This window comes from Urocampus carinirostris, chromosome 4 (genome assembly GCF_059441175.1).
Source record: "Urocampus carinirostris isolate Australia breed hairy pipefish chromosome 4, RoL_Ucar_1.0, whole genome shotgun sequence".
Lineage (NCBI taxonomy): Eukaryota > Metazoa > Chordata > Actinopteri > Syngnathiformes > Syngnathidae > Urocampus > Urocampus carinirostris.
This window is the reverse complement of record NC_142352.1, coordinates 24,332,704-24,354,829: the sequence shown is the minus strand read 5'-3', so window position 1 is coordinate 24,354,829 and position 22,126 is coordinate 24,332,704. Positions and strand designations below refer to the sequence as shown.

The 22,126-nt window shown below is 36.5% G+C and overlaps 1 protein-coding gene across 1 annotated transcript in view; it reads left to right on the top strand.

Annotated features, from left to right (window-relative positions):
* itfg1 (integrin alpha FG-GAP repeat containing 1) overlaps positions 1-22,126 on the top strand; it is a 188,503-nt gene that overhangs the window by 47,169 nt on the left and 119,208 nt on the right. The window contains exon 9 of the mRNA XM_088333947.1: positions 942-1,036. Within this exon, the coding sequence (XP_088190073.1) occupies positions 942-1,036 (95 nt within the window). The remainder of the gene's footprint in view (positions 1-941; positions 1,037-22,126) is intronic.

Here is a 22,126-nt window from a genome sequence, read left to right as displayed (position 1 = left end):
TTGAACAGTAAGGGCTAGGGTTGCACAAAAAAAATTAAATGCCATATTTGCGGATTGATTGATTGATTGGTCAGACTTTCTCACTGGTAACAAATGCATAACATTGGATGCGAGGGGAATCGAACACAGATCGTGGCATGTATTGCAATGGATCCTATCCAGTAAATCACTAGGGTTACAGACGACATATGAAGAGACATTAGGTTTTGTCTCATCATCACACTATTTTTAGTCACTATACCAAATTGTTGATGTTATTGTTGGTCCGGGCCACAAGAATATTGTCAAATATTAAACTGGTCCAGGATACCACTGAAATACAGAATTGAATTGAAAAAAGTGAAACAACATCCTCGTTACTCTAACGTATATGGTACCTTGACTAAAAATAGTGTAATGAGATAAAACCCAACATGTGTCGTCTTTTTCCCTAGTTGTCTAGTGGATAAGATCCGGTTCTCTACTCGCCGTGATCCAGGTTCAGTTCCAGTTGCATTCATTGCTATGCAATAGTGAACAACCATCCATGTACCTTGTGACCTGGTGTTTCGGATTCGTAGCCCTAACAATAGCTACCTGGTTTGATCCCTGTTTCCGCCATTGTCGTGCAATTGTGGTTAGAAATAAAATGTATCGACTGATCAATAATCGCATAAATATCGTCGTGCTTTTCTAATTGGGTCCCCTTATTAGGCGCACTAGATATAAGGCGCACATTCAAATTTCTGGACAAATTGGGATTGAAATATGGTACATTGTTGACACTTTTGGGATTTGCTTCATTTTTGTAAAAAGCCCCAAAAAACTTTTGTTTTTCTATCAGTATCAACTTCTCATTTATAAAGCTTTTGCCAATTTACTTTCTCAGTCTATTTTTTTTCTTTTCCGTTTTGTTCTTGATTATGTCTTAATGGCCAACTCTGCCATTGTAATTTTGGCAGATGGTGACGGCTTCCAGGACCACCTCCTTCCCTTGTGCTTGGATGAAGCCTGCCAACGCAGCGCCATCTACCTGGCCAAGACGGGCTCTGAAGAGGTAAACACACACACATCTCATTTAGAAGTTTCTAGTTCCTCTATTTTTGTTTTTTTCCTCTGCAGTGTTTTTTTAAATATATTTGTTCTTTATAATTCTCTTGGGAGGTTATTTTTCCCATATGAGCACCTTGAGTCAGCCATTAAAAACAAGCAGTGCGAATTTTTCTTTTTTCGCCACTCTTCAGGTAAAAGAAGTAACGACGCAATTAGCTCTACTTTTTCCATGCGATCTTTTTTTCTTTGAAAATGAATTTAAAAAATCCCAAATCGAAATGTGCAAGGAGAAATAAAATGTACTGATTGAGATGAGATATGTTGATTTCACACGTATTGTACATATATTTTTTTATTTTTGTTACAATATCAGCTTTTTCAGTTTGTTTTCAGTTTGTTATTTAATATTGCAGAACAAATTCTTTCAATTTTACATCTGAGAAACTACCACAAGTGCAACTTTAACGCAAGCAATCAATTATTCAGTATATTGTCTTGAGTATCAAAATAATGTGTGGAATTCAATTAAATGCCAAAAAAATATGTGAATTTAAATTGCAAAACATTACTGTGTATTTAATTACAGTGTTTGTGTTCAATCATGTCTTCATTTATTCGTTTATTTATTTAATTCATCCAATAGCAAAAAAGCAATAGCATTCCTTCCAGTCGATTTATGTCAAACCATTAGAAGCATACATTTTCTTTACTCTAGGCGGTTCTGACGTTTCTCAGATATTTTCCCAAGATTGCAGGTCGCCCATTTAAGAAAGTGATTTCCAACTGGCATGGGTGTCATTTGTCACTCCCCACCAAAAAAAGTTAACTGAGTTGGAAATTCAGGCAAAGCAAAATGAAAAACTTTTCTTTTAGACTTTTTAATCTAGACTTTCCTTTCATATAAAAAACAGCATTGGTGAGCACTTTCGCCATGATCCTGTACTTACTGCGGAACGAGGCTTAAAATCATGTTTTTGAATCACGACTGTCATTTCAGTCGCAGAAAACATTGCCCTCGACTTACTTTGCTGTTTCTTTTGACTGTACATTCTCTTTGTGACCCACCGAAACAACTTAGCATATATATTTTTCATGACTCTCGTTCAAAAGTGGCAGCAGAGTACAAGTGTTTAATGGTTTGGCACTCAGTAACAATGCTTTGAAAACATTCTTACGATATGGCACTGAATGAGTTAATAAAAAGGGGAAGAGATAACCCACAGACAAAGGGGCATTCCAAAATCTCCTCATTGCTCACAAATGATGCTCACACATACACGCGCACACTACCGCCCACATACGGTCTTTTCAGTTCACATCCTACCAGTTGGCAGGGCGCCCGTCTCCCTTTCATTCCATTCTCTGCCACCGAAGACCCGCTTCCAGTTCCTTATTAGCCCTCCACAATCCCCTTCCCCAATCTAAAATAGAAATGTTATCAGCTTATACGCCATGTCCGCCCCCACGCACGTGCTATGGCATAGTCGAGTTTTGCTTGTTAAGACGGGACGTTCTCTCATTTCTCTTGTGTTGTCGCATTTCACCGTCAGTATAAATTTAAAAAATGCGTAGAAAGAAGAGGTGAAGGATATATGTTAAATAGAACCAAAGGTTTTTACTTAGAAAGTTTGATCACGTATGGATGAGACGCACACATGATTGAGATGCTCAAATTGAGGGAGGCTGCGATGAAGCAGATGAAAATGTCAGATCCATTTTAAATGCGCGTAAAATGGATGCCAGGTGACTGTGTTAGCAAGGCTGAGGATGAACGTTTGGCACCTGGCACAGACTTCGGTTCCATTTGTATCATTTTGGGAGGGAAGGCAGTAAAGACTTTCTTTGGTGCTTGAAGTTAAACTTCTTAAAAAGCACTTTGCCTATGTTTTCAAATCGTATTTTAACTCAAGTCAAGTCATGTTTATTTGTTCAGTCCTTAACTACAAGTAGATCTCAAAGAGCTGCACAGACTACTGCAGGCTACAGACTAATATTACAAGATCAAATCTAAAACCTACATGAGGGCAAGGAAAAACTCAAAAACCTCAGCATGAGGAAAATGAAAAACCTTGAGAAGGACCGGACATGAGGTAGACCCACTTCCAGGATGACCAGGCTGCAATGGATGTTGCATTAACAAACGATAAAAATAAAATATAAAAAAAAAATAAAGATTAAAAAATAATAATTAATAAAATAAAAAGTATTACCAGGTTGCATTGTATGTTGCATTATAAAACAATACACAAACATTGTCAACATAAAATATAAGTCATTCATAAGTTAGAGTACAAGTGTGTTTTGGGCCTAGATTGAAACTGTTCCACTTAGGTTGCAGTTTGAATCTCACAGGGCAAAGCATTTCACAGCACCCAGCGGGGCCGAATGGAAAACGCTCTCGAAACTGCGGGTCTCTTCTTGGCTCTCGGGATCGCTAGTCGATCAGCATTTTCAGAGCAAATGCTCCTTACAGGAACATTGGGGGGAATTAAATCTGAAAGATATAAGGGAGCAAGTCCATGCACGATTTTGTATAATACCAACAGAACCTTAAAATCACATCTTAAGCTATCAGGAAGCCAATGCAGGCTAGCTAAAATTAGGGTAATACAATGAAACTTTCTTGTCTTTGTTGAAAGCCTCGCTGCAGCATTTTGTACCGGCTACAGGCTTTTGATGCTAGACTTTGGGAGACAGGAGAGTAGTACATTACTGTAAAAAAGACTGGAGGTAACAAATGCATACATTATAGTCCACACATCAGACTGGGACCGCATAGGGTGATTTTCTGCAATTTTGCGAAGCTGGAAAAAAGCTCTTCTAGACGTGTGTTTGGAAAGACATTAGGGTCAAATGTGTCACCTAGATTTTTGACTGAGTCGCTCTGGGTGATATTATCTTTGTCAATGTTCAGAGCAGTGTTTAAGAACAAGTTATGGCATTTAGATGGACCAATAATTAAAATTTTGGTCTTTTCAGAGTTGAGGCGTAAGAAGTTAAGTGACATCCATCTTTTTATATCAGCTAGGCAGGCCTCAAAATTCCCACAGTTTAGTGGGCCAGATTCCTCCATTGGAAGATACAGTTGAGTATCATCTGCGTAGCAATGGAAACTGATATCATACTTGCGATTAATGTCCACTAATGGAAGCATGTAAATGCCGATAAGAAGGGGGCCAATTACTGAACCCTGCGGAACACCACAGGTAACACTAAAGAAAAGAGAAGAAGAGAGTAGAATCTGAACTATGAGAGTACGGTTCCTGAGAGACCAATCTATTTTTCCAGGCAATATAGTAAGGTATTATGGTCCCCAGTGTCAAAGGCAGCACTAAGGTACACCAGTAGTTACAGTGATGAAGCGCTGGAGTCCATTGCCAGTAGAAAATCATTGGTTTCCTTAACCAGGGCTGTCTCGGAGTGATTAGCCCTGAATCGTGATTGCATGGACTCAAAAAGCTTATTCTCAGACATAAAACCATTCAGTTGCTGTGCCACAACTTTTTCAAGTAATTTAGAAAGAAAGGGTAGGTTTGACACAGGTTTGCAATTGCATAATCCTTTTGGGTCAAGGTTGGGTCGTTTTAAGTGTAGGCCTAATGACAGCATATTTAAAATGCAATGGAACAACACCTGGGGAGCGTGATATGTTAACAATATTTAGAACTGAAAATCCAAGGACCTTAAAAACACAATTTAATCAGCGAAACCAGAATTAGGATTAACAGGCAAGTAGTCTGTTTGGCCGTACTCATTTTAACCTTTGATATGTTTAAAGGTGCTCCAACTGATTAATAGACGACTTATATTTTGTCAAATGAATAGAGAACTATGTTAGTATTTTTTGGAGTGTTGGGTAGTGTTTGGATTACAAATTATTCAAGTATTCAGTTTCAATTTCCCAACAATTGATATTTGTGGATGTTTGATGCGCTTAATCAACAAAGAATATAATTGTTTTGGATGAAATTTTACTCATGTAAAAACGTATCAATCAACCAATGTAAGTATCTGTTTTTTTTCTCTGAAAAATGTTATACATTGAATAAAACGTTTTATAATATTGAATCACGAGAAATTCAAAGTCCGAATAAAGACCTTTGTTGAAATGGAACGTTTCAAACAGACCCTAGTAATTTATTTTTTATTGGGAAAATAGGTAAGAAAACAAATAATTATGAAGAATATCTATGGAGATTCAATTTTTAAACAGGAAAAAGGAAAGACGTTATATAATATTGATCAATCTTAGCTTTGATGTTATTTTTTTCAGTGACATTTCTTTTTCAGTTAAGCTCGAGTTTTATTTAAAAAATTGAAAACTTACTAACAGTACAAATGCACTCAAGATATATTTTTCTTCATATTAAGGGGGCGACCAATGAAATTCAACTAGTATCCCTTTTCAGGGTTTTATTTGCAGCCAGCAAACATCAATGTCCATTAAAAAATGCTCTCATTAAGCATAATAAAGAGGAAATAAAAATGGAGGGTGACCTGCAAGCAGTGGATCCATGAGGCTCTGTTTGCATGCGGGGGGTTCCATAAGATGGAGAAAAAATGAGTTATTTCTTTTTCCTTCATTACCACTCCAAGATGAACATATCATCAGAGAACAGCAGGCAAAGAAGAGAGCACTGATGAGGCCTGTGGAAGTAGAAAAAAATAATGAAAAATGAAAGGCACACTTGGAGAGTTCCCCTCGGGTTGACAAGGACGTCCCGCTGAGACCAAACCAGCTTGTGTTGTATTTAGATGAGCGAATTCTTTTTGTCAAGCCCCAGAACAGCTATCAGCACCCACCTCCTGTGTTTCTTTACTATACTGCAGACCTCAAGTTCACCTCGCTTGAATACAATTACAACACATTCCTGCTCTATTATATATATATTCTGGCACACAATGGTTGGGAGCATCCAACTGAGCACCGGAAACTAACAAGATATTGAATTTTTCATCTTTCACAAAATGGAGAATAGTCAATATTAGAGTGTTATAATTGGTGTAATGGCCAATAGTCATCTTGCCAGATAACAGCATACATTTTTTTGTTTTACTTTATTATTTTCTTTTCCGGCATGTTGCATCAAACGTCACATCACAAAATTAACAAGTAGCGGGAAAAAAAACGGAACGACAGGTTTAAACCAAAGAGTTATAAAAGAATGATCCTCTAAATAACTCGCGACGCTTCTCCTATCAATCAATTGTTGGCTTGATTCTTGGCTCGTCCAGGGTTATTTTGCTGAAACAACCCCCATAAAAATGGAACGTTTTAGTTTTTGGGACAAAAAAATTGTGAAAAGAGTCTTGTTTTACATTAAAAGTGTTCAGAATCACCTAAAACAATTAGGTCATTTTGTATAAAACAACCAAGAAAAATGTGTCAAATTGATCAAAATGTTGAGTTTGTACCATTTTTGACGCAAGAATTCTCACATGTAATGTATGAAATTTTATGAAAAGCGATCAGACGTCTTATGTGTCTTTGACTATCTTTTTACTTGTAAAAATAATACTTCTAATCATCATTTGATAATTTTATTAACACTCATATATTTGTTTAAATATTTAAAGTATGCTGAAAAACAAAGATTGCTATCGAATGCATTTTATGGGAGTATGTTTGGTCTTTGCATTGGTGGGAACCAAACTATGAAACTACGATTGTAAAAATTCCAACCTGAATGTACAGTAAAAGAGGGAGAAGGAATAACAGATGATAGAGCTTTGGCTAACCCATACAGTAATATATTTGTAAACATTGGACCACAGCATCTGATATAGTTGACGATTGTTTGATATTCAATTTCAGTCTTATTGTCTAAAATGTATGTGTAGAAAAGACTTTTTTTATAATTTAGAGATCATGTAGACCAACACTGAGCTTGTGCCGTATTTGGGGCATGACGTGCTCACTACATTTTGAGTAGTCTATCCACAGGTTGAATTTCTGGTTGTGAAAATCACTTTCTGACAACCCAAGCTCCACTGTTTCAGTCTGATTTCGTAGAAACTCTGTGTGGAAAAGTACTTCTTTTATATATTTTAGGCGAGACCATGTGGGCATGTATTTAGCCCGTGCCGTAACCCATACGGGAAATGACCTGGTCAGCCCGCATTTTGAGCACTGTCTCCGCAGGGTTGGCCCAGATCAAGTGTTCTCATTGCTTGGAGATATCAGCCTTAATCTGTGTTTTCTTGGGATGCCAGGTCAGGTTGGATTTTTGGTTGTAAAAACTAGGTTCTGTCAAACCCAAGCTCCGCTGCTTCCATCTTCATTTTGGAGAAACTTTATGGAAGAAGTTTAGTTTATATAGTGTTAGCTCGGTAGTTTGCAAGGAGGCACTTTAAGAAGTTCAGAAAGATGGTCGACACTGCCTCATCGGACATTTCACCCACCAGTCAGTTAGCAAGTCACCCCCACAGGGCTAGGCAGGGGTCACATCCACTTGGCCCTTACAGCTCACATGTCAGCACTCGATTAGCTTCTGCTCTCTGAACACAAAAGAGCTGCCAGATACAGCACACCAAGACGAGTGAGTTTTGTTTTAAAAGCTTGAATTCAATGGGCATATCACCCCAGCAGCATGGATGCTATAACACTCTCAAGCTGAGCCAGCTGGTCAGACGGGGCGACGCCCAATCCACCCTGAGTAGCCCGTCGGTGGCCTTGGACATGAGATATGGACATATGGTCACACTTTATCTCTTGATTCCCGCTATGACCTCATTAACACCCACAAATGAAGTCATAGCCACCCATGCCGTGACCTTTAATCTCTTAGCTAGGCCATACTTTAAATGTTATTAACAGTACTTGAGTGCATGCTCTAAAAGTGGATATTACAATAAGATATGTTTAGAAAACTCAACCGTTTTTTTTCTATTTTTTTATAATTTTCTAGCTCCACCAATTCCAATAGCTTTTTAAATGAGCAAATGTATATTTTATTTAGATTATTGAAGTTTTTTGCAAAATAAAGAAATATGCTTAAAAAGATTAAAATCAATTCTGCCGTCAATAATCTTTAATATTTTTGCTCATTTTGACAATATGTTTCTTCTTTTACTACAGGTACACTCATTTTATGTAAAATACAATATGTGATTAAAATATTAGTACTGTATTTTCCGCACTATAAGGCGCACCTAAAAGCCTTTATTTTTTTCAAAAGCTGACCATGCGCCTTATAATACACAGGGATCAGAATTTTCCGCGGATCCGCGGATTTCCGCTGTTTTTGAACCCCAAAGGCATTCCGACTTTTTCACTTTTTCTCTTGCATAGCAAACAAATTCAAAATCCGACTGTCTCACTCTTTCCTTTATTGCTCTGGCGCACCCTGGCGGCCGTTAGAAAAATTGGCATTGTTGCTAAGCTGCAGGGACTGAACTGCATTTGAACTTATCTTGCAGTATTTACAAAAAAATCAGTTATGTGGGCAAATTATTTTAATCTTCTAAAAATGTTACTTAAATGATAAATATAAGCATGGTTTTGGACAAGTAAATTGCCTAAAGGAAATTATTATTATTATTATCATTAAAACCCAGGAGGGGGGTGGCTCCGCCCTGCTTTATTCCTGGACCCTGGCTATTTCAGCTGAAAATGAAAATCTCCATTCTGATCCCTGAATACAGTGCGCCTTATATATGGATCAATATCAAGTCGCAAAGTCTTGCAATTAAAGCAAGCAGCCGCCGACTAGATTTTCCCCCGAAGGCGAAGTCGTCCGCGGTGTATGCTGGGATTTATATACCAGCGTTTCATTTCCTAACCAATGTGTCAATCATCATTTTAATCAGTCACTATTGGCTAAAGTTATTCGGTGGTAAAGGGGGAGGATCCTTTTTATCATTTACAGGCTCGCATAGGCTAAAGAGGCGAAATAAAGCCTGCAATTGGCCAAAAAAGATGAATGTGAATCACAGGTTGGGTTGCACTACGGCATAGAGAAAATAATTTTTACTATTCTGCATTTGTAAATATTTTACTCTCCTGGATTTACTACACTCGTGGTTGTAAGAAGACCATGGTTACGTATCATTAATGACTGTGAAGGCTGCAAAAGAACTTAGGTAAGCTATGCGGCTTTATATTTTCCCGGTATCTTGTTTTAGAACGATCTTGATGTTTCTGTGATGAGTCCATTTTTAAACTAAATTCAATTCAAAGTGTTTATTGTCATATGCACAGTAAAGAACCCCGTTTCCCTGCACAATAAAATTTTTACTTTGCTGTCCACACAGTTGGCAGCAAAAAATAAAGAATAAATGTTTCTTTGGTGACATCGTACAGACACTGTTTCCGTAAATGTCTGAGACACATATTTGCTTCTTTGCAAGCTTTGGGAATGTTAAGGGGGTAATAATTTTGACTGAACTATCTGACTGTTTCGTCGACGTTCCCATTGTAGCGCCTTATAATCCGGTGCGCCTTATGTATGGAAAATATTGGACAAAAGACTATTTTTTTGGGGTGTGCCTTATAACCCGGTGCGCCTTACAGTGCGGAAAATACGGTACGTTTCTTCTTTTACTATATTATTTTATTATTATAGCATAGTTAGTATTTCTAGTAAAATGAAATAGTTAAAATCAGCTGAAATTATTCTGCCGTGTATCATATTTAATATTTTTTGCTGATGTTTATAATATCTTACTACACTCATTTTTTGGAAAATAGTCAATTCATGTTTATTTGTGACGCCCTTAATTACTATTATGACACCATTCCCTGATCTAAAATAGTCAAGTCAAGTACAATATCTTAATTAAAATCCTAATATTTCTTCTTTTACCGAATTCTAAAAAAATATATATAGTGAAATAAAATGGTTAGGTGTGCAAAAACAAATTTACTTCAATATTTTTGCATATTTTTGGAATACTTTTCCTATCTACTATACTCCTCACTAGTATTATAGTCATGTAAAATACTTAAAATGAGCAAAATATTTCTTAGGTTTGTCTATCTATCCATCTATCTTCTTAGGTTTGTACTAAAAAAAATAGTGTTCCAATATTTTTATTTTGACTATTATTTCAATGTTTTTTTTTCTTATTGGATATAAAAAGTTTAATAAATAATGAATAAAATTAATTGTGTTCCAGTGCAATTGCTTATTTTAAGCATGTGGCTTATTTTACTATAAAAACATTAGACCTATGAATTGTATAGATTAGATCAGGGGGTTATTTTGAGATTTCCCAGGGTGAAATGGGCGTTTTAAGGTGTAGTTTGCACGAGCAGAAGTACTGTATTTGTTTGTGGGTAATGCGCATTAGGTTTTATCTAATGATTGCACTATTTTTATTAACAGTGCTAGAGACGAATGTTAAAGAATGGAGGAAACAGGAAATCTATGTGAAAAATATAAAGGCAAAAAAAGCATGAAAACATGTAAACCAATCTTTCGTGTATTTGATGATGAATTGGACTTTGAAGAACATTCAATAAATATTTTGTAAATTTTATGATCGTCACTAAATTATATAAATCATGTCCGCTTGTATTCAACGTTTGTCACTTTCAATACTTTTTTTGAGCATTTTATTTACCTACCATTGCACATCCATATTTTTTTTTTTTGTACATTATATGACCCCCCACTTGCGTGTTTCACTCTACAATTTTTTTATTTTTTTGCACTGTTGTACATAAAATCCCTTTTCAATACTCCAACTCAATACTACATATTTATATCTGTATATTTAAGGAAACTGCGCGGGTCAGATGTATCGACATTTCGTTCTGTATACATGTGTACAAGAATGACAAGAAAGTATATCTGAATCTGAAATCTGAATCTGAGCAAGGAAAAAGTTAAAAAAGATTGCATGCCGATTTTTTTATGAAAATAAATTAGGGTGCGTGTTACACACAAATATAGTATTTCCTCCACACCCTACTCACCCTTGTAAGCCTATTTTTACGTCTGTAAAATAAAATCCATTAAGCTTTCATATATGAACTTATTGAATGTAGTCCTGAAAATAAAACAAGACATCCCCATTAAATTGATATAGCCAGCTAAAATACAAAAAAATGAAAGTTCCATAGCCCACTTCTCAGTCAAACAATTATAATGACTTCCTGATCAGTTTTACTATGTTAAAATGTTTGGGGGGAGAAACAAATCCACAAATGAGGATAGGGGAAAAAAAGTGAGGTCATGAAAAAGACTTCCGACGGCTAGAGATCAACGACTTACTCAAAAGTCAAACATGTGGACTCTTGGGCCTGTCTTGAAAGTTGCCAATGATTTGCATTTCAACCACTTCGACATTTGCATTTCTCTTTCTGCATTCAGGGAATTTGCGGCCCCCTTTTTTTCCCTCGATTCATCCCATTTCAAAAAAAAATCTAGCAATATTTTAATAAGGGAATTGAGGACACATGAGTATCCTCTTTCTTATCACGACTCTTAGAAAATACTCAGCTCCGCTTGTGGAGAATTATTTGGCACGGGAGTCTAATGAATTTTCTGCAGTCAGACTTAATTTATCTTTGTAAAACTGGAAAAACTTTTGACTCGTGTCGCCTGCTTACGTTTGACATTGTTTAAGGCTGGCTCTGGGCAAGTACTTCGAGTCGGGGGCAGCTTCGGGTTCCAAAACTTGGCCATGGGGCCGATCCTGGAGACAGATCCAATGTTTTCATTTATGATTAAATATACTTCCAGACATGGTATATTATTTTGAATTAGTTTGGTCTCTTCAAAGTGGTTTGGAAACTATCACAATTATAGAAAAATAATATATCGGGTCCCTATTTTTGTAGTGTCAGTGTAGTTGTATTTTTCAGTATTCCTGCAGTCATGTTTTTGTTTTAGTTCTTTAGTATTTTTGTAGTATTAATGTTGTAATATTTTTATGGTATTTGTGCAGCAGTACCGTATTTTCCGCACTATAAGGCGCACCGGGTTATAGGGCGCACCCCGAAAAAATAGTTTTTGGTCCTATATTTGACATACATAAGACGCACCGGATTATAAGGCACTACAATGGGAACGTCGACAAAACAGTCAGATAGTTCAGTCCAACTTATTACCCCCTTAACATTCCCAAAGCTTGCAAATACGTGTCAAGAACACGTGCGGATGCGGTGTCCGTACGATGTCACTCAAATGCATCGTTCCATCATTCGAAAGGTTAAAGTATTCAAGAAATGCCAACCGTTCCTTAGTTTCTATTTTCTTTGTCGCTCGCAACTTTACTGTGCATATGACAATAAACACTTGGAATTGAGTTTAATTTAAAAATAGACACTCCATTCCATCCATTATCTGCACCACTTATCACAGAAACATCGAGTTCAGTCTGAAACAAGATACAGGGATAATATAAAACCCGGAGTAGCTCACAGAAGTCGTTGTGTTCATAATAATGTGCAGCCAATGTCCTCTTATATCCGTGAGTGTAGTAAATCCAGGAGAATAAAATATTTACAAATACAGAATAGTAAAAAAATGCTTTCTGTATGCCGTCAGCCACGTGCTATACGCATTCATTTTTTCCGGCCAATTGCAGGCTTTGTTTTGCCGCTTCAGCCAATGCCAGCCTGTAAATGATAAAAAGGATCCGCCTCTTGACCTCCAAATAACTTTAGCCAATAGTGATCGATTCAACTGATGATTGACACATCTTTTTCGGCCAATTGCAGGCTTTGTTTTACAGTTTAAGCCAATGCCAGCCTGTAAATGATAAAAAGGATCCGCCTCTTGACCTCCGAATAACTTTAGCCAATAGTGATCGATTCAAATGATGATTGACACATTGGTTAGCCAATGAAACGCCGGTAAATAAATCCCAGCATACACTGCGGACTACTTGGCGTTCGGGGGGAAAATCTAGTCGGCAGCTGCAAGTTAGTTGGAAGAATTTGCGATTTAATATTGATCCATAAATAAGGCGCACTGTATTATAAGGCGCATGGTCAGCTTTTGAAAAAAATTAAGACTTTTAGGTGCGCCTTATAGTGCGGAAAATACGGTATTTTTGTAGCACTTGCATAGTAATATTTTCTTCATATTTATATGGTATTTCTGTATTTTCCAATAGTACATACATTCTTGTGTAAATACCATGTAAATTATAACTATAGCCTTATCCCCCTTGTTTTATAATCTTATCTTCTCTGTTCCTTTATCTTCTTGGCTCATACCTCACTGTGAATGTATAAAACTGGAGTGTCATGCCCAATTTCGTTGTCACAATATGTTAACCCATTTTGTAACAATGACAATAAAGGTATATTCTATTCTATTCTATTTTTGTTGTATATCTGTAGTATTTTTGTATGATTACTGTAGTTTTACTTTGGAAGTATTTTTGTAGGATTTCATTTGTAGATGTTTTTGTAATTTTACTGTTGTAATACTTGTGTAGTAGTATTTAGATTCATAACTCATTCATTCATTCATTCTCTAGCAGTGTGTTTGTACTATAGTATTACTGTTGTGGCATTTTTGAAGTACCTCAGTAGAAGTATTTGAGAAGTATTTTTTAAGTAGTATTTTAGGAGTCTTTCTGTATATTGTGTTTCCATAAGAGTAATTTTGTCATACTTCTTAAGTGTTTTCGTAATACTACCGTAGTTGTAATTTTGTAGAATTTATGGAATTATATTTCTGTGATGGTATTATTGTATTACTGTATTTTTGCAGTATTTCAATAGTATTCTTTTTATTTTCAGAATGAAATCAATAGCATATATTTGGTCCCTGTTTTTAAGCACTAAATTTATATTCAGTTTTGTAGTCATTTGCAGTATTTTTGTTGTATTCCTGTAGTAGTATTTGTGTTGCATACACACACATGGAAAATATGGACCAAGTTGGCACAAAAAACTTGATTTTATTAGTAGCTCTTTATTTTCTATTGTCATTATATTTTGACCAGCTCTGTTTGGATGGCCGGATGCAAAAGCCTGCATGGACGTATTTTGCTCACCACTGGTATAAAGTGATCGTTTTGTTCAGATGTGGGATATTTTTTTCCTTGTACAGTCCAAACCTGGCAATCCACCTATTTGCATTTATCTGAAAGCAGCAAAGTAGTAATACTGTCAAGTGTTCCATTTGAGTTCATGAATTTTCGCAATATTTTCTGCCTTTTAACACCATCCTTTAAATTGTCATTTAGACCAAAATGCTACCCTATCATCCAACCATTTTTTCATTTATTGGCTGTCCTCTAATGCCACGAGCTTTTCCCCCGTTGTTATGTCTGCTGCATCATAAATAGCCATTACTCGGTCACTCGACTGCTTTTAAAAGTAACTCAAATGCCTCATTGTCTATCTTCCTCCGGCTACCCGGCGTTAACCCTGAAAACTCTAGCGCTACCTCCCGCGTTTTAATTTCTTGGCCTAATGAAGCGACAGCCGTTCTCTGGCTTTTCGACGGGTGTCTGCCAGCCTTTTTCTTGTTTGACTTGCCACATTCGGATTTTAACGGTGATGATCCTTGCAATGCAACACGGTGTTGTTCAGTTGTTAGGTGAAAAAGCCCGTTTGAAAAATGTGAAAAAAATCCTTTCCCTAGCAGCCATTACAATTGGGTTCTTGGCCCAGGAAAAAAATTTTTTTCAAAGAATCTTCTTGTTAGTAAAACTATTATTCTTGAATACGGGGGATTTCTATTTTAACTTTGCTTTTTGTTGTCATTTGTACGTTAATTTATATCTTAATATCGTAACTAAGGGTTAGCGGTTTGATCCGAATTTATTAATCATCAATACTGAGCTCGTACTTGGATCGGATTGATACTTATTGTCTTGTGATGGATACTTTGTTCTCATTGCAACTATCGCTATGATAATGTTGTTAGTGGGTTGAAGAAGTGAAGTCAGTGGTGAGATGGACTCGGACGGGAGAACACTGCAGTAATCACCAGGATATTAAAGGAGTCAAAGAGTAACAAGATGTCTCTCTCAGTGGTGTGGGTAGATCTTGCCAAGGCGTATCCGAATGTGCCACACCAGTTTATCCATACGGCACTGCCACGTTACCTAAACCACTAGAGTTCAGCAAGCTGGTGTTGTCTCATATAGGCTCTTGACAGATGAGGTTGAGCGTAAAGGATATTACCACAAAGAGGCAGAGGCTGGAGAGAGGGATCATGGCCGGCAGCGCAATATCAGTCTCCCTGTTTGTGGCAGCGATGAACGTGCTGCTCAAAGCAGTATTGTCCAGTGTAAAGGACCAGCGGCAGTGGATGGGACAAGGCATCCAGCCTGTAGAGCCTTCATGGACAACATCACCGGGATGACTCCATCCATTCTTTGGACACGATAGCTCCTGAGTGTACCGGAGAAGATGGCCACCTAGGCCCGCATGCAATCCTAGCTTGGGAAATTCATAAGCTTGTGCATCATTAATGGCATTCTGACTAACACCAGTATACAGCATCCAGGGGTCAGAGATTTTACCCATTCCTACCACTCACCCAATCAAATTCCTCTAGATGTTTTGCTAGAGGTTTGGCTGTTTTAAGTTTAATCTGTGGCTTTTTAATCATTTATTTGAATAATTATTTTCTGATTTACAGGAAAAACAGGGTCTGTTGGTGAGCCACCTGTAAACTGTAGTTAAAATTGTGTCCTATGTATCCCGGACCGAACCCTCAGTGCAGTCAGTATTGTCTCATCGTCGCACGTGCGACAAGCGGCTCCGCATGTAACAATCAATTAAATAATTTCACACGTTCATTTTCTCCAAGCCTAATGAACTCTTTAAAAGAGCCATAAATGGCTCGCAAGCCTTAGGTTGTAGACCCCAGCTCTAGAATTTAGTACTCAAACAGTTGTTTAAGTATTTTATTTTTCATATTGATAAATGTTTTTTTTTATATCGCATTGCTTGCACTATTGACACTTTGACTTCATTTTCAAAATATTTTGTAATATAAGTTATGATAGTTTTCATGTTACCTTTGTTATATTTGTATTTCCGTTACTATTTTCCTTTGACTCCTTTGACTTTTATTCTGAAACAGTTGTAATAGGAATATTCATGAATATTTTTTTTAAACTGTCAACGTTTTCATTTTAGTTATGTAATAAAAAAGAGAATCTTTTAGTGCCTAAAATACCTCAGCTGTTTGTATTGTAATTAGAGACTATTTCAAGGGGAAAGATTCAGCTATTTAATGATTATGACATTTCTGAGAAAAAAGAATCTGTATTGGATTGTATCGGTCGCGATAATGCCGTTTTTGGATCAGATCAATACCACAAAGTCCGGTTGCCCACTCTTTATAGAACATAATATTGAATGTTACTAATGTCCGTATTTACATGATGCTCAACGGACTGAAAGATAGGAAGGGGAAAAGTCCATGCCTAATTTTGTATACTACCAACAGAACCTTAAAATTGCATCTCAAACTGACATGTCAGTCAAAATCGGGGTAATGTGATCAAACTTCCTTGCCTCTGTTGAAAGCTTCGCTGCAGCATTGTGTACCAGCTACAGGCTCTTGATGCTGGAGTTCAGGAGACCGGAGAGTAGTACCTTACAGTAATCAAGACGGGAGGTAACAAACGCATGAATCATAATCTCAGCATTAGACTGGGACAATTTCAGGCAAATTTTGTCAATGTTGCAAGGATGGAAAAAAGCTATTCTAGTAATATTCTTAACGTGTAACTGGAAGGACAGATTAGGGTCAAATGTGACATCTTCATTTTTGATTGAGTCACTCTTGGTGATATTACGTTTGTCAACATTCAGAGCAATGTTTGAGTACAAGTCGCCTCATTTAGTTGGATTAATAGTTAACATTTCAGTCTTTTCAGGGTGGAGGCGCAAGAAGTTAAGTGACATCCATCTGTTAATCTCAGAGAAGATACTAGGAATTAATACATTTCCTCTAAGAGATTGTACAACCCTATTTATGTCTATTGTCATAAACTGACAAGAAAATCATGTGGTGGAAAACGTTACTGTCAAGTTCAGTTGCTCTTATTTGACCGAGGTTGCCACAGCTCACCTCTGCTACCCTGCATTAGAGGAATAGTATGAACACTACAATTGCATTTCACATAAACTGACATCATAATTAGACTGTGAAACAGTACCCTATAATCAAATCGCACCTCACTTGACCCAAATTAATGGCTAGGAAAATAAGTGGTTCTGCTTGCTGCTTTTCTAGCTCATCTATCTTCATATATTATACACTGTTGGACTTCTTTAAATGAAATTCAAAATGTATTCCAACCGTTTTCTTTGCCACTGCAAATTCCGTCAGTGTCTTCATCTCTATTAACTAGGTCATTAGGATCTTAACTCTCACACTTGATATACTGACATTTGAACTCGCACCCAGCCTCATCTTCGGCCTTAATGTCACAGCGCTGTTTTAATCGACCCGACTTAATCCATAAGCACTAAGCGTGACTGCTACGCCCATACTAAGGAATAGCTGTGTCCTGGTCGACTGTCAGATTTGATTCATTTCTTCACAAGTGCGATTTGGGGGAGGCTATGCAAATTGGGTAGCCACACAATACAGATAAACGATAACACGGAAGCCGAGATATTTTTTTTTTTTTTTTTTTTAACTTTTTATTTCTCACACCAATTTTGACAGAGGTTTGATTCCTCCATCATACATCAACACAAAATATATACACTTGACACCCTCATAAATAACAGAAGAAACAACAAAGAAGAAAAAAAATACTATTAATAGAAAGGAAGAATAAATGTTCATACAATACATCCATACAAAAAGAATATATATATATATATATATATATATATATATATATATATATATATATATATATATATATATATACATATATATAAAATAATAAATCAAAATATACACCCAAAAAAAAAAAAAAAAAAAAAAAAAAAAAAAAAAAAAAACAACAACGGACATAATAAATAGGGGGAGCTGTTTAGACATCAAGTAAAATTTGTGTGATAGGCTTCCATCTTTTCTCAAATTGGTCAAGTTTCAGTTGAAGTCTTGCAGTGATTTTTTCCATAATGTACATTTGCTTTAATTTGTCTCTCCATTGTTTTATGTCAGGAGGTTGTGGTTTCAGCCAGGACACTGTGATCATTTTCTTTGCTACCAGAAGCATTACCCTTAGTATATATTTCTGTTGACCAGATAGTAATTCTTCTGGCAAAATTCCTATTACGTAAGCCTTTGGGTCCAACCGCAACTCCCAGCCCGTGATTAATTTTATTTCTCTCTGGATACTTCTCCAAAAATTTAATATTACAGGGCAATTCCAGAAAATATGCGTAAAGTCACCGACCCCCCCACAGTTACGCCAGCATAGATTTGAGGTATTTTTATATTTTGAAGTGATAGAGGGTGTATAGAAGAATCACATTTTTACTTTCCATTCAAACTCCCTCCATGTCGGGCTGTTGGTTATTTTGTGTCCCTCTTTCAATGTTTTTTCCCATTCGTTGTCTTTTATCGCTACATTAGTTTCTTGTTCCCATTTTTCCTTAACTGCCATGTCCTCATTACTGAGATCCATTCTCAGGGCTTTATATAGTTTTGATATAACCCCCTTTATTGATTGTCCTTTTGTATACGATATTAATAATTCCTCTACCTTAGTTGGCTCCTTACATATTTTCCCCCATTCCTCGTGTTTCTGGAGGTAATGCCTTAGTTGCAAATATTTGTAAAAATCATTTCTGGGTAGGTCAAACTCTTGTTGGAGTTGTTCGAATGATTTCATTGCCTGTGCTTCCAATACTTGGGTAATCAACATCAGTCCTTTTTGGGCCCATTTTTGAAACCCTACCTCCATACCCCCAGGTTTAAAGTCTGGATTTTTCGCTATTTTGGTAGCCCTATTCACAGATCTTGATATTTTTAATTTTTTTTGTATAGTTGACCAAGTTTTAATAGTTCCCTTAATCCATTCATTCTGGATTTTTAATTTCTTCCACCTCGTGACTGATATGTATGGTAACGATTCCACCAGCATATTTGGACAAGATCGTTGCTCCATGTCCACCCATATCGCATCTTTGTCTGTTGTAATCCACAAGATGAGTGCTTTAATTTGAGCTGCCCAATAATAATATTTAATATTGGGTAGGTCTAGGCCCCCCTTTTCTTTAGGAGCTAACAGGGTTTTGTATTTTATTCTAGGTTTCTTGTTTTGCCAAAGGAATTTTGCTATTAACTTATTTAACATTTTAAATGTGGATGCCGGGATCAGAATTGGAAGGGATTGAAACAGAAATAATAGTCTTGGTAATATGTTCATTCTGATTGTTTCTATCCTGCCGATAAGACTTAAGGGCAAAATTTCCCATTTTTCCAAATCTTTCCTTATTTCTTTTATCAACATTCCATAATTTGCATCAAACAGCTGTGTGGAATGTGGTGTAATGGTCACCCCCACATATTTAAACCCTTTATTTGTCCATTTAAAATCAAACCTTTCAATCACATCTGTTGGACATTTTCCTGATATCATCATTGCTATTGATTTGCTCTCGTTATTTGAATACCCAGCTACTTCTCCATATATTTTAAGGCTCTCCAACAGTGGTGGTATTGATAACGAAGGTTCCTTCAGCATTACCAACAGGTCGTCTGCAAACAATGATATTTTATGTTCTGTTCCTCCTTCATCCAATATCCCCCTTATTTGCTCATTTTGTCTAATTGATTCTGCGAGTGGTTCTATGCTTATTGCAAACAAGAGTGGGCTTAAGCAATCCCCTTGCCGAACTCCTCTTTTGATTTCAAAGAAATCTGAACAGTGACCATTTACTCTAAGACGAGATTTCGGATTTTTATAGATAATTTTCACCCATTCAACAAATATTGGAGGGAAGCCAAAAGCTATAAGTGATTGATGTAAGAAGCTCCATTTCACCCTATCGAAAGCTTTTTGTGCATCCAAGCTCAGTAACATCAAGGGTTGGGTCTTAGATTTTGTGCTCGTAATTATGTTTAGTATCCTCCTAATATTGTTTGCACCCTGCCTTCCCGGAATAAACCCTGTTTGATCATTTCTAATTAATTTCGCAATAAATTTCTGCATTCTTTTTGCCAGTATGCTTGTAAGAATTTTTAGATCATTACAAAGTAAACTAACTGGTCTATAGCTTTCACACAATATTGGGTCTTTTCCTTCTTTGTGCAGGACTGTTATGATGGCTTCCGACCATGATTTGGGGGGATCTCCTTTTGTTAGAGCATAGTTAAATACTTTCTGCAGTACTGGTGTTAATTCTTCCTTAAAGCTTTTGTAGAACACCCCCGGGAATCCATCCGTTCCTGGTGATTTATTTATTTTTAAGTTATTTATTGTATCTTGTATTTCCTGTTTTGTAATGGGGCGAATAATTTCTAATGTATCCACCCCTGTTAGTGTTGGTAAATGTAGTTTTCCTAAAAAGTTTTGTGCCGTGTAGTTATCTAAGTCATTTTCTGAGTCCTTGTATAATTCTTTATAATAATCTGCAAATGCTTCTGCTATACCTTTGGGTTTTACTAAACATTGTTTAGAGATAGGATGTTTTATTTGTGATATAATTCTATCTGTTTGGGCCTTTTTAAGTTGGAAGGCTAGCAGTCGACTGGCTCTATTGCCCATTTCATAGTATCTCTGGTTCACAAAGCGCAGAGCCCCTTCTGCTTTATTTGTCAAAAGTTCATCTAATTTGCTTCTGGTTGTTTTTAATACCTGTAATCTGGATTCATTTGGTGTTTTTTTATGTTCTTCTTCTAGTTCCTTAATCTTATCCTCCAATTCCTTCTGATTCTTTAAGCGTATTCGTTTCAGCCGGGACGATATTTCTATTAATTTCCCCCTTATTACAGCTTTCCCTCCTTCCCATAATATTGTTGGAGAAACCTCATTGTTGTCATTGATTTGGAAATATTCTTTTATACACCGTTTTATTTCCTGTACTACGTTTTTATCTGAGAGGAGAGATACATTCATCCTCCAATACCTAAAATGGGGTTCATTGTCTAAACTTAATTTCAAAGTAATTGGAGAATGGTCACTTATAGTAATATTCTCTATACCACACTCTACTACTGTATGCATATGTTGTCTTGAAATGTAAAAGTAATCAATTCTCGAGTAGCTGCCATGCGGGTTTGAATAGAAAGTATAGTCTTTAGTTTGGGGATTCTTCTCTCTCCATGGATCTATCAATCCCAATTCTTTAGTTATGTTATTTAACATCCTCGACGTCTTTGTATTTGTTCCATGTACTGAAGGATACTTGTCCACTTTGCAATTCTGTACAGTGTTAAAGTCACCTCCTATAAGTAACATTCCCTTCGCACAGTTGGTTATTACTTTAGCTAATACTTGAAAAAAAGTCCCCTTTTCCTCAACTGGTGCATAAACATTCATTATTGATATTTCCCAACCGGCCATTGACCCTATAATCATTATATATCGCCCCAGATTGTCCTTCACTTCTTTTTCGACTTTAAACGCCACCCCTTTTCCAAGTAAAATTGCTACTCCCCTCCTTTTACCATAGGATGCGTAGAACACCTGGTTCACCCATTCTCTTTTTAGCTTCTTATGTTCAATCTCGGTCAAATGTGTCTCTTGTAATAATGCTATTGAGCTCTGCAATGTCTTGAGTTGATTCAATATCTTTTTTCTCTTGATGGGGTGGTTTAGCCCATGTACATTATATGAAACAATATTTAGATTGCTCATGTTTTGTATTGAGTCTCACTGATTTTTGAAGCATACAGAAACACTACATTAATTACTAACACCTCCATTGACAAAACAAACCAAATTACTAACAAACATATTGACAAGCACACATAATTTCCCACCAAAAAGAAAAAAAACACACCCAAAAAACAAAAACCCATGTCTTCCAAGAGTCCAATTGGAGAGTTGTGGCTTGGAAGCCGAGATATTTTTACTTGGTAGTATTTTCAGGCTCAATATTTTCTTTTCGGGCATAACATTAAAAACATTAACTTATTCAATGCCATTACGCGTAAATACGTTTTCAGAAGCATTGTCCCCGAGTGCCAAGATATGAAAATACGTTTCTGTCTTTTTCAACTATTCTAGAAGCTTAGGTTCAGCCCTTTGGTGAGTA